Raw genomic sequence first — 22826 nt, 5'->3', positions numbered from 1 at the left:
AATCCTGGATACGCCTCTGTCGACATAATAATTCTAAATAATGCTCGAGAGTAGCTGAATGAGGTGATTGTTCATTTGTCGATAGTGCGGTATTCAGCATCTATGACGCTTGAGTTAGGAGTATGGGTTATGTCATAGGCGTAGGAGCCAAATTTGATTTGGGGGGCTGTAACGACTTGCCCGAAAAATGTAACCAAACTTTTTCGCGCGATCAGCGCGCGTTCAACATGTTAATGTGCATATCTTATAGGCATGCGTCGGTATTTACATCGCATGCCAATAACATACAATCATTTGCCATGTTACCCTTCCATATTGGTTATAATTAATGGGTAAGTCGTTACAATAATAATGATAATAATATTATCAGTTTAACCATTGAAAAACAAATTGCAAATTATTTTTCTTTCAGTAGGTGCCCGAAAAATTCTCAGCATATTGCCCGAATTTTAATCAAAATGTTTGGTGGGGGGGGGGGGGGGGCTGCAGCCCCCCATCCCCCCGCCTCCTACGCCTGTGGGTTATGTGTAATTCGAGACCTTCTGTTGGGGCAAACAGATTCTCGTTGGCCAAAGTGCCAACACTAAAACACTAAAACTCTAAAACAGTAGGAGGTGAGAGAAGACGTACATGGTACTGGACCGGTTAATCCTTTGATTATTGCTATGGGATGTTTGATCCGTATGGGGTTGCACGTTGTCAAATAAAAGAAAATAGTCCAATGTAGCAGTTGCTTCGGCAAACTTGCGTTGTTAACTTTGCATGGAAAATGACAATCCGTTATATCAGTGTCAACCTTGACAATTATGATCGGCCATGTACACAATGCTACTTGAGGATATGCGTATGAAAATAAGGTGATGGCGCACTTTTACAATTAGTGTGTAAGTTTCGAAGGTAAACAAACATCACTCAGTTCAAGACTACAAGGTGTTCACGTCGCTCTCTGAAAATTGGTAAAATACAAATGAGCACTTTCAATATTTGGCATCGCATAGGGATTACAGTATCGTGAACGGCGATGTCCAAGTAACCGTTGTCAAATTTCACAACAAACAGAATAAAACGCCCATAGAGTAACAGTTGGTGTATTCCGTAAGCAAAATTTCTTTTAAAAAACTAACCAACTGGTTAACTAATAAATAACGGCAGTATGAAATTTCCAGCTCATTAGACCTGCTAGGCCTAGACTATGAAAGTATGAATAGCACATGAGTATAACCTAGAACTTAGGTTTAGGCCATAAATGTTACTCAGTCCCCTGCAGTATACCAGTGATTTAGGCATACGTTAAGCTCACTTATTATTAGACTACATTATATTCCTTAATTTTACAAAGCTAAGGCTCTTATTCACCCTTTATGTTGACCATTGTAGCAACAATTAATTAATTGGACAGAAGCATTCCTCACTCAAAGAAAACAGCGAGTAGTGATAGATGGTAAATGTTCAGAATGGGTAGATGTGAAATCTAGTGTTCCTCAGGGAACAGTTACGGGACCCATGGACTTCCTAGTGTTTATTAATGACTTGCCTCAGAACTTAACATCTAGTGTGAAACTCTTTGCAGATGATTGCATCGTGTTCAGAAAAGTAGCCGGTCCTGAGGATGCTGGCATGTTACAAAAGGACTTAGATGTGCTCACTACATGGCAGTCAAAGTGGCAAATGGCATTTAATGCCCAAAAGTGTTATGTTCTGAGAGTGACTCATTCAAAATCTCCCAAAAAATTCATATACACACTTAATAATACAGAGTTGGCTGAAAAGAAAGAAGACCCTTACCTTGGGGTAACACTTACGTCAAATTGGTCATGGAACTCACACGTAAATAATACTGCTGCAAAGGCAAACAGAACCCTAGGGTTTATAAAGAGAAACTTACATTCATGCTCAAAACAGGTCAAAAACTTAGCATACAAATCTTTAGTGCGACCAACAATGGAGTACTGTGGATCTGTATGGGATCCGTCAACCAAAGAACTTAAACAGAAACTAGAATCCGTTCAAAATAGGGGTGCTCGGTTCATAACCGCTGATTACAGAAGGACAAGCAGTGTGTCACACATGAAACAAGAACTGAAATGGGAACCGTTGGAGGAAAGAAGAAGAGTGACTAGGGTCTCCATATTACACCAAGCCCAATCGGGTCGCCTTGCCATACCAACGCAAACAATTCTGCGCTCTTCAAGACACGGATCTTTCATTCAAATTCCCTGCAACAAAAACTGTTTAAAATTCTCATTCATGCCAAAAACTCTATTAGACTGGAACGCCCTCCCACAACACATCAAAGAAATCGAGGACAAGGATAACTTCAAAGCGGCTGTCGCCCAACACTACAGCCAGAAACCAATCACAGCATAAACAAGACTGCACCACCCTACTCGTTTTAATACCCCTTTTAGGGGAGTTGAGTAGTAACACTCCAGATCCAGAACATTAAATTTTGGCAAGGATCAGATTCAGAAGCTACTGTACAGCACACAGGCTCTGCATGCCAATGACATTTACATCCAGCCAACAGATATAATCTCTTCTAATGCAAGTCATTGGGATCACCTGTAGTGCTTAAGACTTACAGATCATAAGCTCTTATTTGTAAGGATAGGGTTTTACTATCTTACAGGGACTACCTTAGCCGGCGTGACAGATCTAAAGCCATAATGAGTGCTTCACAATGGTCATATTACATATAAATTACTTCTTAAATGCTACTAGGAACATAACTGTTCAAATAAATAATTGCTCTTCTGAGGAGCTGGACCTCCCATTCTCAGTCCTACAGGGGAGCTTAATTCACCGGTCCTGCTCTCTGCAATATACATGCTAGTACCCATATTGATCATATGTGTAGGAATACCACTGATGACTGGGTGTCTCTGAATGCTATATGCCAAGGATCATTCCTGCTGTAACTCGTTCAAGGCTGGCAAGTCTGTTGAAATTATTTAGAGTGGATGAAAGAAAATAAGACAGCAAGACAGAATTAATTAAATTTGGCAATAAGGTTCAAACAGAAAGTGTGTAACATCTGGAATTAACAATGAACAGTTAAAGCCTATTTTATGCATATATTTCTTAGGGGTTTAGTTGGACTCTTAATTTGTCTTTCGAAAAGCACATCAGGGAGAAGTGCAAGAAAGTTATTTACACCATACATATTAGGTCCATACGTATTCATTTGAGTAAAGTGTGTTTGGTAGAGATTGTTCAATCATAGGTTACAGTATATCACAGCTAGATTATTCTAGTAGCTTGTCATTGCTTACCCAATTTACGAAAGGGTTCAAAACTTTGCTGCCAAACTAATTTTGAATGAAAGGAAGTACGATAATAGTACAGCTTGTCTTAGTGATCTCCAATGGCTTCCCATTAAGTACAGAATATTATTTCATTTATTCTGTGTATGTTTTAAATGTGTAACCAGTCAAGCACCCAATGTTTCAATCATGGGGTACCTAGGAGTCAGTGAATCATCTGGGTACAGTCTCAGGTCATCCTCTGGTTCTTCCTTGTGCCTAAATTTAGTTGCGGAGTGTTTAAAAAGAAGTTAAAGACACACATGTTCTGCCGTTTTTAATGTGTAATTTGCTGTACTGTTAGGTTGTAAAGCACCACTAGATATTACATTGTTCTGTATGAGCGAGCGCTATATACTTTTTTTGAATAACAATAATAATAACAATAACAATAATAATAAAAAATAATAGTCGTAATAATAATCAAAATAAAATAAAACTGTTAGCAAACTGCTTATCCACTATAGAGAGCCTGTGTAATAGAATGTGTAAAAGTAAGTGTATTCTGTGCGTGTTTTTGTCCCTTCTGTTACTGTTACTTGTCATTTAGCCTCTGAAGAAGATCCTGCTAGGATCGAAACGTTTGGTCAACTTACTTTTACACATAGTAATAATAATAATATAAACCAACGAACCAGACAAACAAACACTATTAAATTATATTTTGAAGATCAGTTGTTGCTTCTGTAACTGAACAGTTAAACCATAACTTGCAGTTCTTAGACTTAACAAGTAGAACAACACTCTTTTCCTGTCTTTACTAGTGTTTCTTCAAGAATCATGTATTGTGCCTGAACTCTACCTGATCTGTGACAGTGTGTTGAATTAATTAGCATCTGAATTATAGCATATTTCAGGTTATTTCAAAGTTCTACAACCTGTTTGGTGACAAACAGAAATTTTCCTCATCATTTCCACTTTCACCTCTACTGGAAAACAAATTCTTAAAGTGCTATATGCTCTTATATTTGATTTCAAGGAGATTGTAATGCTATTCGATACTGAAGTCTCATACCAATGTAGGTCATAATGCTTCAGTAGTCAATTTTCGTTTCGTTCAAATAATGTTTGAAGCAGAAGTCAATGTTTTTGAGAATTTTGAATTCCTCTTAAAGGTGTAAACTGTTGTAAACATGAAAGTATGTATCTGTACAAGGAATCATTCCAGTTAATTCATAAATCACTCACTCAGCAATTACCTTCATTTTAGTAAAACAATCGAGATGGGTGGCTTGGTTTGGTCCCCTGCAATGTTCTTGTTTGAGAAATACTCCGTATAAATTGCAGACAAACTACAGGAAGTTGCTTTAAAGATGATGATAGACATGTTGACAAGATACAGGAAGTATTTCAATATAATGAATCTGTTACATACAGATGTTTAATTCATTAGGTCTAAACAGGGCGTTTGAATATAGATGCAACTTCTGTTGAAATGTATATTCAATGTGGGTCTCGCAGATGGTGTGTTGATCATGATGTAAGCAAAAAGGGCCAGTGAGTGGCTTTGTCGGCGTGGAATTCACTATAAAATCCGGCAGATTTTTATCCGATTATTAATCCGCAAACAAACAGTACTTATAATATGCCAAGAAATCTTAGAAGGAGGCAAGGAAAATTAATTTGAAAGCAATATGGAAGAATCAATTGATTTCTTGTTGAAGGAATCCATTGTTATTTCAATCAAAAATGATTATCTGCAATAGTCTGTATTGTGATGTTTTTTTTCTTCCTAATAGCTCTTCGTGATATCTATCCTTTTCCTAGTTGGATAACGGTTTTTTCAAAACTGGTATTTTTGGAGTCTGAGGAATTTGGCTGTTATGTGAAAATTTGCAAAATATATCTGCACCAACAGATAAATTTGTAAGTTTTAAGTGATAAGTTTTTTTCAATTTGATGTAATTTTCCCCCTAATATTCAGAGAACTAGTATTAATGTCCTTAAAGGCATTGAAGACTTGCCCCAAACCCCATGCCACGCTCTTAAAAAGTTAACTTTCCGTTGCTTGCAAGTGAAGTTTTCTTCTTGTCGCTACAAAGTGCAGACAGTAATGAAACGTGATACCTTGTTATCTTTAATCTAGACCTGAGATGTCCATCTCCGCTATACATACACTGTGCTATGGGTATTGACCGTAGCTGTACAGTATGTATTGACTGTACACTAGTGTCTAATTACCGATGGTAGCAAGCTGTGTGTGTATTTTCTGGGATCGATGGTGGTGTCTAACACTTCTGTTACACCTCATTCGAAACTAGGTCAGATTACCGGCATTAGACGTTTCTTTGTGCGCGAGTCTTCAGACCCTTTTAAGTCATGAGTCACTTCATTCCACTGTCATGTCATTACCAGTGATTGTCCTGACCCGAGACTCTGTATCATTTCTACGAGAAAAAAAAATCTTTTTCTAGTCACTTTATTTGAAATGTTCTTGACTGGAGTCATGACTCCTTAAAACACTGTAGTAAGGCTCACTGATATACTTTCTTATACAGTAGTTTCATTGTATCATTGGTGAGAATGACTAGAGGTAAACTAGGGCTTAACGCTCCTGTGGAAGACTACAATGTATTAGATAAGCTATATACTGGGCTGAGAAATAAAACAGGGACAGGTGGGGACTTGTTTCATTGCACTGAAAGAACTAGAGTGAAAATGGAAAGTTTGTTGGTTGTCAGTGGTGATTTGATGGGAGTTGCTGTTCATCAATATTTTACTTGAGGGGGGATTGGTCAGTTTGTGGGTGGGGGGACCCCGGGGGAGGGGGGTTAAGGGAAGACAGTATGGAAGTGGTTATACCAGTTGTTCTTGTTTTAAGTTGTTTGGAAAATAAAAATTGCTGTTCAGACATGATCAAATGAGAAAATTTGAACATATTTTCAACAGGGTTTGTTGTTGTAAAAGGGACGTTGGTTTGATTAGTGAAATTGTTTTTTCTTAATTTTCTCCTCAGTGGAAACCATTTATCGATTTGTTTCTCCACACACAGAGTTCTTGAACATGAAATGGCACATGGAGACGATAACCTAGACCAGGATGTTTCTCTGGCGTTCACTCAAGAAATAGCCCGGGCGGCTGTGGCTAGCCTTCATCCACTACAAGAAGACTTAGCTGAGTGGCTTACAAGATTATTAGGTACTGTAACCTTGGGTAAAAATCATTCACTTAAAAGAATGGCAGAATGTTAGTCTTGATATGAAAAATTGAATACCTAGGTGCTAATAATGTTTCTGTAGCTATTCCAGTTTTCAAGATATTCACCTATAAAATATGCTCAATCTTTGGAATGCTTCTTTAAGAATGTTAATCCATTGTTTGTTAAATTCTAATGACACAACTAAATTGTATTCTTTTAACTTTAAATCAAAATAAAATAAAACTGCTAGCAAATTGCTTATCCACTAGAGAGCCTGTGTAAAGAGAATGTGTAAAAGTAAGTTAGCCTGACGTTTCGATCCTAGCAGGATCTTCTTCAGAGGGTAATTGACAAGTAACAGTAACAGAAGGGACAAAAACACGCACAGAATACAGACAGGTTAATGAGCATGATGAACACAAAGAGATAGATGTAAGGAGATTAGTAGACAAAGGATGGAGAGAAGAATGAAAGAAACCAACAGGGGAAGAGGAGAGGTAGGAGATAAACAGTAGAGGGACAAAGAGAGGATTAAGGGAAGGGGGGAGGGAATTTATAACAGAGCATCAATTGGATGACATTCAACACTATTTGTCATTTATAAACACATGTGTCATTTGAGACCGTAAAAGTCTTGAGTTTTGCATTGCATCTGAGGAACTGATCTAATGGTCTGTGTATCAGACTGCAAGGTCCAGTCACTTTATCTGATGAGCCTCAACCGTTTTTCAGAATTATATCTCAAAAATTAAATTTACTTCAGAAAAACCACCTGTTCCTGGACTGTTAAAAGTGATCTGTAATGGTCTATATATAGCATATCAAAACCAATTTTGTGTCTACAGTCATCTTTTAACAAATTTTGTAAATTATATAACTGTTAACATTAGGCCTGAGTCGGGTACCCGGGTACCCAACCTAACATTCGGGTACCCTAATCGAAAACACAAAACGGGTACCTGTTTTCTGGGGGGGAAATCGCCAACTACCTCACAAGTACTTTTATGATTTCAATAATTCTGTAGGTCTGCATGTTTTGATTAAGCAAGACACGCGAATACGGAAGATTTATTTCATGAAATAACTTTCTTGTAGTGTAGATGGTTGTTTTAATTACTTGCTATTTCAAGTTTTAGCCATTCTTAATGATTCTTCTTCGTGTGTGGATAAAATCACGCCACACCAAAAACGAAAATTTTATACCAGTGAAAACTACGCAAAATTGAACCCTGCAATCCATCACAACAGCAACAGTGTACGTAAAATAAAAACATTCCGTCTTCAAAACATAGCACATCCAAACAATTGTCAATTTCCAACTAATTGAAAGTTGTAAACAAGGCTATGCAAAGTGTGTTTTTTTTTGCAAACTGATGGTTAGGCAAGATTTTCCCATTGACTTAGTGTGGTGTTAGGCTACCATGTGGTCTAAGATAGCAGCATAGAAAGAAAGATTGGGAAGGAAATTTACGGGATGTTAAGATGGATTATAGACGGGATAACAAAACAAAAATAATCCCAAGTGGGTTTTACTAAGCGTTTATTCCAAATGCCATCGTTTAGCGATGAATTGCTACACGATCACAGCCGTAATATCTGTTTAATTCAAGTTGAGAGCTGAAATTTTTTATGAGAAATCCCTTCATGGCAACTTTTGACTTGCAGGATTTGAAATCAAATTGCGGGAATCCCACAATCCTGCAATCCCGTGGCTAATGCGCACCCTGGATCGTAGTAAAGAAACACTCAGAATAATTTTTTGAAAGGATTTTCATTATTTCATGTGCATTTGCATTATAATTAATTACACATCAAAACATGAAATTCAGTTTTCAACATCGGTTGAAAACGTATATTGAGGAGGTGTTATGTAAGGTGGCATAGTGATATGCCATCATGTACATTTTACATTGTGCTCGTTCTGCGATTTTTGTACCAATATTACGTTCTGAGTTTGGGTACCTTTTACCCGACCGGGTAATGATAACGACTACATGGTTCCAATGTTTTGCTACCGGACTCGGGCCTAGTAAACATACAGCTTTTGTTGAGATGTCAGGGTAGTTGGGATTTTTAATAAATGATTGAACAGAACTGTGCTGGGAAAGCCTTATTGGGAATTTAACTGCATGACATTGTTGTTGGGATAATAACATACAGTTCTGTGAATATAACTGACTTTGACAGGATTTCAGTAGGGAACTTAATTTAAATTAAATTTAATACTTAGGAATTTGTATTGAAAGAAATGAACAAAACAGCTCTGGCTTGTATTGAGTAACTCACAAAATAATGACGTTAATTGTAAATACCACTATAAAAAGGAGACTTTTATGAACAGAAAAATTGGTATTGAATTATCACTGTCAGTACTGTCAGTACAGCATTTAAAAGTAATAGGTTAGTGAAATACCTTTCAGGCCTAGAATATGACAATTTTAGCCACTCGCTAAACAATGCAAAGTTGCGCATAAAAATTCTACTTGGCCGAAATGAAGTTGTTACTAGTATTTTCTTGAATTACCTCACACATCAATTTACTGTACCTGTGGCTTTTGAGAGAAGCCCAATAATATGTGCTGATAATAAACAAACAATGATACTGGTCTAATGTTAGGTATGGCAATCATAAGGATTCTTTGATGGACCATTGTTAACCGATAAACAAACAATGATACTGGTCTTATGTTAGGTATGGCAACCATAAGGATTCTTTGATTGACCGTTGTTAACAGATAAACAAACAATGATACTGGTCTTATGTTAGGTATGCCAATTATAAGGATTCTTTGATTGACCATTGTTAACCGATAAACAATGATACTGGTCCTATGTTAGGTATGGCAATCATAAGGATTCTTTGATGGACCATTGTTAACCGATAAACAAACAATGATACTGGTCTTATGTTTGGTATGGCAATTATAAGGATTCTTTGATTCACCATTGTTAACAGATAAACAAACTATGATACTGGTCTTATTTTAGGTATGGCAATCATAAGGATTCTTTGATTGACCGTTGTTAACCTATAAACAGACAATAATACTGGTCTTTTGTTAGGTTTGGCAAACATGAGGATTCTTTGATTGACCAAGGGTTAACCGATAAACAATGATACTGGTCTTATGTTAGGTATGGCAATCATAAGGATTCTTTGATTCACCATTGTTAACCGATTAAAACCATGTGTTTATGTTCTTAATATTTACTGGCAGAAAAATTACAGTGCCATGTTTTCTACTGACAATGTCAATATCTACTGGCATGTAGAGCGGAAAGAGCAAAAATTTCAAGGCCTGTCCTTTTATCAACTTTTTAGAACAATATGACTCAAGACAGAGTTTTACCTTTTCAACAAAACCTGTCATGTTCTGTAGTAGAAGGTCTTGTACAGAGCACAGCTGTTGATATTGAATATTCAGCAAAATTAATTGAAATGAAAATTCTGTGTTTCAAGTTAGAACATTTTTTCTAGCTAGTTTGTTTTGTTTGATTTTCACAGGTGTTCGGATAACAAATGATAATTTCATCGATTCTCTCTCCAACGGTGTCCTGCTCTGTAAATTAGCACAGCTGATTCAGGGGAAGGTCGCAGAGCGTTGCGGTGCCGGAAAAAATAACAATGTAAGAATCATTCTATCATTTGTATGACTTAATTTATCAATGCCCAGCTGTGATGGTTATAATGTTTTTTTTTTGTGAGGGGGTGGGGGGGAGGTGTTGCAATTAAGTGGTATGGTTAATTCTTATTTGATTCCTTGCTGGAGGCAAAAGGAATCTATGAGATTGGTAATGGAGTGTGTGTATGTGATGCCCTTGGCTTATAAACATGAAAACTCACAAGTACTGTACATGATGGATTAACTGCATTAACTTCACACTTAGTGTGTAGATCCACCTTACCTTAGCAACGCTATTGTTTTCTGTGAACTCAAAGGTCATTGAAGGTCAGCAGAGTTTGAACTGTTGGGACCTTTTGAGCCCAATAACTGGAATTTTAAAGTTTGATTAACTTTTTACTCGTTAGTTAGATCCACATTAATTAGATCATACAAGAATCGTGTCATAGTCTGTGAATATCAATGGTCATTTGCAGTCAACAGAAATCAAAGTATGAAAACCCAAATAGGTCTAAATTAGTTCACAAACGAATACTCAGACAGTAGCTCACTTAAAGTAAGTAGTAGCCAACACTTACAAATCAAGTTTGCAATGTTGCTTTTTAACTCATATAACATGTTGCAAGGAATCACTTCATCAATTGGCTGTCTGTTTTTTTTTAGGTGGTTGAGCAGGTTGTGATTAAGTGCTTATGTGATTATTATATATACTTATGTGATTACATAATTATGTGATTACAGTTGTGGTGTTAGTTGTTTAGTTATCTAAATTTTCAAATTTCAACTCGTGTAGCACATGTACGTCAGTGAAACCATTTTTTGTCAACAATGCTCAGGTTAGGTGTTTCAATGGTAGATGATCCTATATAAGTTCAGACACTTTTTTATAACATAATCTAAAAAGAACTAAAACTAAGTGGGTATATTTAATTTCACAGAGCTTTACAGGTCAATCTTAACCTAATGCATGTACCTTAATACTATATTGTGTTGACTTCACCACTATCTTGTGGGACTAATTTGAAAATCATATTTATAAGAAATGTAAGAAAAAGTGGTAAAATGTAAAAAATGGATGCGTGTGAAGTGTGCCAAAACTTTTCCACTATACACTGTACTATGTGAATTATTGTAAAGATCCCAAATATTATGTTTGTAACTAATTTTTAGTGCCAAATAAATTTCAGAAACGGAGGCCTGCATGGACTCACTCAACCGATTTTTCCTTGGTTTCCATAAGAAACAACAGAGCAAAGTAACAGAGTAGTAAATTTGTGAGGCAGAAAATTGTAGTTTGAGATCCCTAGGAACAAAGCAGTAAATGACTTGCTACTTGGAGACAGCTAAATGATCTTTACCATCAAATTTCTCTTAGTTTAGATTGTAGTTTCCCCAATTATGTGTGAATGCACTTGTGGCTTAACCAAAGTTACAACCTTATGTAAATAATACCTATAGGTTTAAAAATGGGTGCCGGTCTATTTATTTGCCAAATTTTCAGCTTTTTTGCTTTTAAAAACCTACCCAAGTATTTCACACCTACAGTACCATGTTTTCTGTCACTAAATTTGACAATAAGCTTGATGTTGGTATTTGACAATTTTCATTGAAAATTAACTCTTTTCTGAGGTTTTCAGTATGTACTTTGACAAAAAATACTGCAGACTCCCATCATCTTTAGTGTTTCAGTCTTTTTTATGTTTGAATGCAGAGATAAAGCAACAATGCAAACACGAAAAGCTGCGAAAAACCATTCTACTTCATTATCTATAAAAAATGTGAATGTCGGTGTGAGCAAATATGAAATGCGTCACTGTTCCGACGATTGTACTATGTGACCTTTGTAACTGGCCATGTTTTTGCCGTATCTCTGCAACTGAATATATTACCTGTGATGATGTTGTTGGCGCGATTACAGAATTTACCAACAAAGAAGATTCGATTCCATGAGAGAGCCCCCGCTGAGTCTTTCATCGCAAGAGATAACGTAGCAACATTCCTATCGTGGTGCAGAGAGTTTGGGCTGGCGGATACCTGCTTGTTTGAAACCGATGATCTAGGTAAGATATGCCAGGAAAGAGTTTACCAAAAATCTACTGCTCGTGGCAGTGCAGCAAACTCTGTGGACTTGCAGAAGGACACAAAGAAACCGATCAAATCCTATTTGTGGTTTATATCCGGTCCAGATGGTCTTTCATTGTACAGTAGCTTCAGCCAAACCTTAGACATTTTTAGTTGAAGGTTTAACTAGTACAGGCCATGAATCCCTTCAGTCAAGTGCCTTGCCCAAGGAAACAATGTTTCAAGTTTATTTTTTCCACTTTCCATATATATAAACAGTAACAGAGTCAATGAGTAATTTACTCAAATTATGATGAAATAACAATAAACAAAGTACAAAATATGCTATAATGGAAGTGGAGGAACCAGAAGTAAGTAGAAACTTCTGAAAATGAACTTTAGAAAATGTAATTATCTGGCCAGGACTCGTACTCCAACAGGTCAGACAGGACTCAAACCTTTAACTGACATTAGATCAGAGTCCATTACATTAACCATTTGACCACAGCACTGCATGATTGTGTAACCACATGGGGACCTGTAAGGTAAGCTGTAATGATAGTTCAATGCGTTCACCTAATAGTAACTGCCCCACTGGGAGACACGTACATGTGGCACACCATAGTGCACTGGGAAGGACTGTTTGAATTGTGTGTTCTTTATGGTGCGTGGATGTGACTCGTTATCAACGGTCATGTGTGAGAAGAGTCTTCATACAAGACTATAAACATAACATGCTGGTGTATCTTGAAACAAACACCTATTGATTGGTGGGGCTCTAACAGCCCCCATTGAATTTAACCTCTCTTATACTGTATCATCACAAATACAGAATATACTAAATGGTGGACGAGATGAATGCTGTCTGTGTTCTCTTACTTATTATGACACTGCACACCGTTAATGCCCTTTTAACTGTATCTACTGTTATATGTTATAGTCTTACAGAAAGGACCAAAGAATGTTTTAGTCTGTGTGTATGAATTAGCGAGGATGGGATGTAAATACGGCATCGAACCTCCCGCCCTCCTGAAACTTGAGAAGGAGATTGAGAGAGAAGAGAAGAACCCAAGACCACCTTTGGGCAAAAGTAAGAAGACCCTCGGAAAGCTGGATAAAGAGGTAACGTACCCGGTGGAAACATTCAGTAAACATTGGAGCATCTGTACCTCATTTAAGGAGTGTTAGCTCAGTGGTTAACGCCGGTGCCTTTCAAGCATAAGGTCCCGAGTTTGAGTCACTCCAAGATTAATGTATGTCGTCCAGTTACAGAGTTTGTTGACAATTCATAATCATGGACGTTAAATATGAATCTAAGAGACTGACTTTGGTCAGCTTGCAGCTTTGATAAGCCAATGATGGCTTCTTCGCAAGTTACTGCTTGCAGGAGGATCTAAAATACATACATACATACATACACGCATACATACACCCTTACATACATAATTATACAACACTGCATATGAGTCAACCCTACAGTCAAGGACATATTCCCTAAACAAAGACAATGTATGTTATCATTGGAAGCAAAAATATTGTTGACATTGTGTTAGTGGGCTAATTTGCCATTGTAAAGTAACTAGCCTAGGCCTGCCCCAATGTAAGGTTAACCAATTGTTATTGTCGGTCTTTGAGCAGGCTTTGTTGATTGCTCCCTTTGATGGAGATGAAAAAGGTGATGCTTTAAGGAACAATACATTTGAATGGGTGAAAAATTGGAATTGCACCAGGTTTCCAGTAATCATTAATCTGGTATTAAGTAGTATTGGAAAATTGGCAACAATCAATACATTTGTAACATCTTTTATCAGTAGTAAATGTGGTACACAGAAATACAGTATGTTAAGTGCTTTTGTATTTGAAACAAAATTCATATAGCTGAAGGCTCCTACCCAAAGTGTGAATGTAACTTTGTCACCTGTGGAGTTGTAAATTTTGGTAATCGATTTGCAATTGTTGATTTAAGCTATTGCAAGATTTGTTTTGAAGATGGATCTTTTATACACAGGTAATCACAATAAAACAGACTTTCCTGAGTAAACATGTTTTATGATTTTATATATGCAAAATGAATGGTTGGGGATTCATGCACCTGCTCGCTTTGTAATGATGAAATCACAAATAACTTCTCTAAATAAAGAGAGATTGCAGATTAAATTGATTGTATCAAATGGTTGGTTATTTTTGGTTACTTGCCATAGGTAGTCAAGTTGGCTTGGGTGTGTGTGTTTGGGTGTGTGCGTGTGTATGTGACTCCATACCTTGTAAACATGCTATCTCAAGGTAGGTAACCTCTGCAGTTCTCATATTTGGCATGTGGCTTTCGAATAATTAGTGCAAGAACCCCATAGTCTTGGGTGGAGGTCAAAGGTCATTTGGGGTCAGCAGAGGGCAAAATTTGAACATCTCCTGAACCTGTTTGTATACAATTTGGTGTAGTTCAGAATGCATATAAGGTCAACTTGAAATCCTTCTAAACACAATTTTTCGAGATAGGAAACTTCATTGGCTCTCATATTTTGCATGTGGCCTCCCTATAATGAGTACAAGAACCCTATTGTTTTGGGTAGAGGTCAAAGGTAATTTGCAGTCATTTGAAGGTAACACTCTGTAAAAAATTATCAACACAAACCTTGTAAAAAACATGATATCCCAAGATAGGTATATCACATAGCTCATATTTGGCATGTGTCTTTCTCTTATAGTGAGTGCAAGAATCCTATTATTTTTGTGTGGAGGTCAAAGGTCATATGGGGTCAGCAGAGGGTTCAGATGTCAAAATATCAAATGGTTCTCATCAGGTTAACTATTACAAATGCAAATTCAGCTCTTTGTTGTTAGAGTTAGCATGCAAAATATGTTACCAACAACAAACAATGTCCCTCTGTCTTTCTTTCATGATTGTGGTATTATGTCACATGATTCCCAGTCATCAACCATGTAAGCACTGACTCTGTTTAGATCTATACTGCTTTCCATCTGCAGTATGAACTTCAGCCAGGGTTAGCACTACATATGTAATGTATTTAATGTCAAGTAACTGCTGGTTTACTACTAGTTTTCCTATTCCCACAGGTCCAGTGTATCGCCAAGGTCTGTAAGGTTGATGTTCACCGGGTATCTGAAGGGCGATATAATATACTTGGAAAGCTAGTCTTTGTGCGGGTAAGTCAGCTATAAGCTCTTTAAAGGCATTGAAGACTCGCCCCAAACCGTGTGCTGCGCTCTGAAAAAATTAACTTTCCGTTGCTTGCAAGTGATGTTTTTTTCTTGTCGCTAGAAAATGCAGACAGTAATGAAACGTGATACCTTGTTATCTTTGATCTAGACATGAGATGTCCTTCGCTGCTGTATACACTGTGTTGTGGGTATTGACCGTAGCTGTATATAAGCCAGTGAGGCTTCTTCGCGAGTTCCTGCATTCAGGAGGATCTCAAATACATACATACATATTGACTGTACACTAGTGTCTAATTACCGACGGTAGCAAGCTGTGTGTGTATTTTCTGGGATCAATGGTGGTGTCTAACACTTTTGTTACACCACATTCGAAAATAGGTCAGATTACCGGCATTAGACGTTTCTTTGTGTGCGAGTTTTCACACCCATTAATTAACATAAATCCCTGTTAACAGAGGACAGTATTTAGCAATGTTATCTGTTGTATGCAACATATTTCTGTTATGACCCAATCTGCAGACTGAATAGAGAATAATATGTAACATTTCCCATAGCAATTTTTTTAGGTTTAGGCATACATTGTTTTTCTCAAATACAAGAGGGATCTATGTGTAACAAAGAAAACTATAAACCTGCAGCTGTGCAACAGTTTGATCAGTTAGTAATAGCATTGTGCTATGTGCCACTGAGTAGCTCATTCCCTGGTCTTGTCGTTTTATTGGAAAGATGTGCACATTTAATAGTTTATTTTTAACTTGAATTGAATGTATCTGACAACATGAGAGATGAGTTATTGTTGTCAACTTTCATCATAAAACAATGCATCTAATTAGCTTGACAGTTCTAAGTTTCATTTCAGTAATGATGCAAAAACACAAACATTGAAAGAAATGAAAATGTCTGATTTTCTTTGCCCATGGGGTTAACAATCTATGTGAAGCTAGTATGGAAAAGTCGGGGAGGAGTCATGATATTATTAGAATGAAATGGATCTTTAACATATTGTGACCCTTGGAGGTGCCCAGGGGATTAACAATCTACGTGAAACTAGTATGGAAAAGTAGGGGAGGAGTCACGATATTATTAGAATGAAATGGATCTTTAACATATTGTGACCCTTGGAGGTGCCCATGGGATTAACAATCTACTTGAAACTAGTACGGAAAAATAGAGGAGTTATGATATTGTTAGAATGAAATGGATCGTTATCATATTGTGACCTTTGGAGGAAACCTTATTTACTTAAGCAGCAGCAGGAGCTGATTGAATCATACAGATAGTTAGTCCTTAGTCTAAGGACACCTCATGTGTTAAGAAAGGTCCATGGATAGATGTGGGTTACCTGCAAGGAATCACAGAGCTAACTGGCTTTCTTGTTAAATGTTATTATCAACACAATGACATATTTTATCTTTCTCTTGGCTGCTTAAAGTTGATCTGTTATTGTCAGAATTCATCATGCACTGCAGTACTAATTCAAATATGTTAAAAGGGACAGAGCCTTATAAAAAAAGTTTGAAATGAAATAAATCACATCAGGTTTTGGAAATGCAAGATTGTTTCTTAAATTTGTGACTCCTCCTTCTTCAGATGTTACGTGGTAGACATGTCATGGTAAGAGTCGGAGGTGGTTGGGACACCCTAGAACACTACCTGATACGACATGAACCAACCAGCTTTAGACTCCACAGCAGGAATATGACCACTGAGTCTGGGGAACCAGTACCCGAAGACTTCTTTGTGATTAGTGGCCGGTATAAATCAGAAAGGACCTGAACGGAAATGCTCCTGATGTTACAGCTTTCGGACTTAGATGAAGTGTGTGTGAAAATATGAGACCAGTTTGGGATGGTGCAAATGTGCTATATATCAGTCAGTGATAAGGTCTTATATCATGGTTAAAAGAATGGTGTCTCATAAACATATTTTTATTTTTCAATTAGTACACCTTTCTCTAGGCTGTTATAGACTTGCAGATGTATTACCACTTATGGTGTCATGTCATGGTGTTACTAGCTGCCTTAAGCATGTTGAAGCACATTGCACCTGTCTTCTCATAGCCCTCAGTGATACAATGATGTTTGCAGCCATGTAAGCATAAATTTGCAAGACACAACTGTATTTATAGTCAAACTTACTGTCCACATTTTATAGTCTTTTTTCTCCTTGAGCTATGTATCTAGTTGAAACTGATACATTATGCTTTCATGAGTTCTTGTTTGAATATACTTAAGCCTTGGTAAAAGACACTGCTAATCTTGAATGCTTTACCTTCAGTAGAACAGCTACTCATTGTAACAAGGGTATCTGTATCTATTAGTCCATGTTATACTATCCAGTTTCAAAACTGCACCCCAACTAACATTGTAAAACATATTGAAGTTTGAAGCCTGTCTGTCATACTTTGCCTAAACCAGCTACCTATTGTGACAGGTGTTGAAATAATATATATATATATATATATATATATATATATTTCTCTGCTTTTCTCTTATATTTTCTGACAATCCATGTGTACTCCGCAGAGAAATAAATTGACAAAGAGTACTGTTTTAGATAATAATACTGTCTGTAGGAGAATCTTTTAAGGTACCCCCCATGTTATCTATTTGTTAAGCCCCCAACGTTAGATTTTGACTCATTTCCTACAGACTTCCTTACCCAGTTTCCACCTCCGCAGGTAACTTCTGTCGCGGAAAACCTCAGTGCCAAATATGCCCTCATATTACCCCGGGCACTGTGGTTAAAATTCTTGGTTCCCGCTTTGGTTTTAATAATCACAAAAAATCTAATCGTGATAATTTTGCAGGATTCCCTGTTTCCGAACACTTCAATCTTCATAGATATTCTCGCATAACCTTCAATGTATTTTAGTTGCCTCTAACTTCAAATCCGTAACTGAATGTCAACAAAAAGAAATTAATTGGATATTTCATTATTGTTCTACTTTAATGTAGTTCTAGTGTGCCGATTCTATTGTCACGAGTGAAAGCCTGACATGTACTGAAATGACAATTGTTGTGTTGTTAATTATTAATTTATTGTTAATTATTACCAGGAGTAGCCCAATCTTTTCTTTGTGAAATGTGAAAAGTATTGAGGTGGAGGGAGGGTTACGATAGTTCACTCACAGAAATAGTTTAACACTGCCTCTCTAATTTCTTTGGAATTGATATTTTTTTGCCAGGGGGTTGTTGTTTGACCTGCCAGTCTGTTAAGTTTTCAATCTCGGTTCCTCACTAGTTATACTACTGCTTTATCTCACAATCATGAATTGGAGTGAAACATCATCATAGTCTTAATTGCAGGCGCGTAGCCAGGAATTAGCCAAGGGAGGGGCGAACCTGTAGGCAAACTATCAGAGCCATATATCTAAACTATCTAAGCGTAGCACCACCATGAGTTGGCGCGAAGCGTACAAGAAAATTTTTGCCGAAAATGTCTCCCAGATCACTGGAAATGGCACTTCCCAGGCCTTGTAAGTTGCATCTTAGCAATTTCTATTTTGAAATTACTAGCGATATCATAAAAACATACAAACAAATATGCTCAAGGGGGGTGGTGGGCGGTCACCCCTCCCCCCCTCTTGGCTACGCGCCTGCTTAATTGTCTAATTGCAAGCTCAACTAAAACATTGGAGATAATCTAGATAATTTTGTAACAGCATCTCAGTGGTAAAATGTTATTACCTCAATTCATTATCATTTACCTGCACTGCCATTGCCCTTGTACTTTTATATAGCTGGATGAAAAATGAGGTATTAAGAAGATGTAAGTAAACATAATGTATTACTCTAGTTAGCCTTGGTATGCTTTGTGACCCATCAATTTATGGTTTAGTGTGGGTTTTTGCTCACCTCATCGTACCAACTGCAATTGTATTCATGTTATTCCTATAACTTATTCCATATTACATTCTTTCCCTCAAAGTTTTATCAGTAAAATAGCTATCACCTTTATCAAGTTTTACTGCCAGAAAATGTACCTTGCCCAGAACCACAGTCCTGCACAACACATGATGTAATCAGTAGGTCTTTGTAATAACCAAACATACCTTGCTTTCTGTTGGTCTGGCAGCAGTGTAACTCTATGTTAATGATGGAAGCATTAATGAAGTTTCCATATGTTATGTATATAGGTATATAGACAAATGATGTAAACTGATGTAAATGATTTCATGTGTATTGGAAAGACACTGTTGAAGTATTATAATGGTTAGTATTGCATACTGTTGGTGGATCATTATAATGGTTAGTCTTGCATGCTATTTGGTTCAATTGAAAATCCTTATTATTGTTAAAAGAAATGTCTCACTGATTCATCCTCAATCAAAATGAGATTAAATTTCATGACATGAATAACTTTATCATTCTTTATCCAGAATTCTGAAAGTAATCAATTAATGTAACACAGACGGTTGTATTTGAGTGAAACTGTGGCTATTAAAGGCATTGAAGACTCGCCCCAAACCGCATGCGGCCATCTGAAAAAGTTAACTTTCTGTTCCTTGCAAGTGACGTTTTGTTCGTGTCGCTACAAAATGCAGACAGTAATGAAACGGGATACCTTGTCATCTTTAGCTGGACCTGAGATGTCCATCGCTGTATCGTTTATACACTGTGTTGTGGGTATTGACCGCAGCTGTATGTACTGACTGTACACTAGTGTCTAATTACTGACAGTAGCAAGCTGTGTGTGTATTTTCTGGGATCGATGGTGGTGTCTAACACTTCTGTTACACCTCATTCGAAACTAGGTCAGATTACCGACATTAGACGTTTCTTTTTGCGCGAGTCTTCACACCCTTTAATTGTCAAGTAAACCATTGATATATATATATATATATATGTATGACATTTAAAGTATGTTGTCTCATATATATATATATATATATATATGTTATTAATATTAAGACATTTACTCAACCTACCAACACTGAATGTGTAGGCTAGTTTTCCTGATAGTTTTTCCTGCGATGTGACGAATATTCATAACATACGAGACGACATACTTTAAAATGTCACATATATATCAAGATGTGCCGTCCGAATCGCGACATGGCTGATTGCTGTAAGGTCACAAACTAATTGTATAGACCTCTACAGGAATCATTATTCCCCAATAGATAACCCTCAAAGCTCAAGGAGCACTGAAATATGTTTTCTGAAGAGTTTATCAAATCCAGGTTTTGTCCTAACGTTTTGATAACTGTATGCACAGGTTTTTGGTAGCTTACCCAAATGTAGCATGGGTGTATAAAGCACCAGCAAAAAAACCACTGGCTTTACTAGATGTTGTTTGACATCATCCACTGGTTGTATTAATATTGTAATGGCTTCTGAAATTATGTGCCGAGATAGGAAATGTTCTGTAAGAAATCTTAAGCTATAACCTAGGTGATAAGTTTTAAACTTTGTCCTTGGCAGTCAATGAACTGGTAAAACATGTTTTGCAACATTTTCCAAGTAACTCGATGCGATGGAATCAATGAATTAATGATCCGTGTATGTGGTAATTTAGTATTATTTATTCCATCTTTTACCTCATATTAATGCTAATAATTTATTTAGATATGAAATTTTATTCATCATGTATATCTTGCAATGTACATTCCATTTATTGATTCAACTGTTAACCGCTGTATATTGATTTTTCAAAGTTGGTTGGCTTTCTATATTTTCATTTAATTTCGATCAATTTAAAAGTGCAAAGACTTTGAAATTTTGAAGAATGTTAATTGCTTTTATTGGTTTTTTTATTTTAATGAAATTTAAATTTTAATTGTACTTTTCTTATTTTGTTTGTCTTTGTGTGGTATTGTTCAGTAAAGTTCATTACATAAAAGCCAGGAAGAATGAAATTCTTTGTTTAAACAAAAAAAATTCTAGTATATTATTATAATACTTATGGAAGAATTTGTTTGTCTGTGACTAGGCACCATTGTTGTGAGAAAAAAAACTTTGTGCACGCATGTATTAAATCAGGATAAAAAACACCCCACACTCAACATTAGCATTGCTTGAAAAACATTCTTGGACCATCACTTGAAGAGTGTGTTCCTGTGTATGTCTGGGTATGTATATATAATAATTATATATATATATATGAATGTGTGTGTGTATGATTCCCAAAGTGAGTGAAATTGAATTTGTGCTGACCCCACGTGGCGGATGTCTCACAGTGGTTAGTATCCCCCTCGGATAAACTACCCTGGGGATTTTATAATGGCTGACGCTGCAACACATATTACTCGCAGTATAACCTGCTAAGTGTCACAATTCGACATTACCAGGCATTTTACAAACTTTTGGATGCATGTAGTTATAATGTTTCCTCTACTGCTAAGTGCATTTTACTTTTTATGCAGTTTGATATTTGGTAGCAAAACCGTATTAAACAACATGGTGTTTGATAAACGTTTTTGCCTTTGCTTTGCCTTCAGTGCTTGAAATAGAAAAGAAGGGATTAAATTCACGATGTCCTTCATCTCATATTTTGGTTTCCCTCAGAGAAATATTACAGTGCGGAAATTCCTTGGCAACGTTTATGGTCACCTGCATTATAAGTTATCAAAGGCTATGTTAGTGGATTTTACTCGGTTCCTGGAGGGGGAGGGGAGGGGAGGGGGGGAGTAGAGGTTGGCGTCAATGGGCCTGGTTACTTTATTAGTACACAGGTTGGTATTTTCTATATAGGTAATGAGGCAATGAAAATGTGGTGAGCCAGTACGATGCTGGACCCGGTTTATTTGGGTTCCCAAATGGACTCTAACAGACTAAAACTGTAAAAGAGTACAGCAAACAGAAAGTAAAATGATTGGTTCGGTTATTTTAAATATTATGCTGTGCTCGCTTTCCACAGCTCACCAGAATTACAAGTACTGAGTATAGCAGCCAAAGCCTCAAAATCAAATCAGATTTAGAACTTAAAGTACAAGTTGAGATAATACACTAAATTACAACACCTTTAAAACAAACATATACAAATAAAAGATAAGGACAAAAAAAAAAAAATCACCCCTGGGAATATCCAACAGCTCCTGCATGCAACATAGAGAACGGGCAACAGTCAGATCCCAATAGGAATGACAATACCCCATATGAATACCCCATATTGAATGACAATACCCCATATAAATACCCCATATTGAATCAGGCTCATAGCGAAGAATTTGCCAAGGGAGGGACGAAGCCTGCAGGCAAACTATCTAAGTGTAGCGCCACTATGAGTTGGCGCGAAGCGTACAAGAAAATGTTGACCGAAAATGTCTCCCAGATCGCTGGAAATAGCACTTCCCAGGCTTTGTAAGTTGCATCTAAGCATTTATATTTTGAAATTACTAGCGATATCATAACAAAATTACAAAAAAATATGCTGAAGGGCGGGGGGGGGGGGGCGGGCGGTCGCCCCTTCGCCCCCCTCGGCTACGCGCCTGTATTGAATGACAATAATCCACTGCAATCTCACCCTAACGTTTTCCTAACAAGGCACGAGCGAGTGCTCAGTCCAAGCTAGTCAACC

The 22826-nt window shown here is 36.9% G+C and overlaps 1 protein-coding gene across 1 annotated transcript; it reads left to right on the top strand.

The window, feature by feature from the left end:
- Nucleotides 1-910: 910 nt before the first annotated feature.
- LOC139967356 (growth arrest-specific protein 2-like) lies at nt 911-21775 on the top strand. The gene is made up of 7 exons (XM_071971064.1): nt 911-1095; nt 6293-6440; nt 9947-10068; nt 11983-12124; nt 13066-13247; nt 15201-15290; nt 16896-21775. Exons 2-7 carry the CDS (start codon nt 6311-6313, stop codon nt 17079-17081), a joined length of 852 nt encoding a protein of 283 aa, XP_071827165.1. The 5' UTR covers nt 911-1095; nt 6293-6310; the 3' UTR covers nt 17082-21775.
- The last annotated feature ends 1051 nt before the right edge of the window (nt 21776-22826 follow it).

This window comes from Apostichopus japonicus, chromosome 1, assembly GCF_037975245.1.
Source record: "Apostichopus japonicus isolate 1M-3 chromosome 1, ASM3797524v1, whole genome shotgun sequence".
NCBI lineage: Eukaryota > Metazoa > Echinodermata > Holothuroidea > Aspidochirotida > Stichopodidae > Apostichopus > Apostichopus japonicus.
Note: the sequence above shows the minus strand (reverse complement) of the source record. Positions and strands in the feature narration are given on the sequence as shown.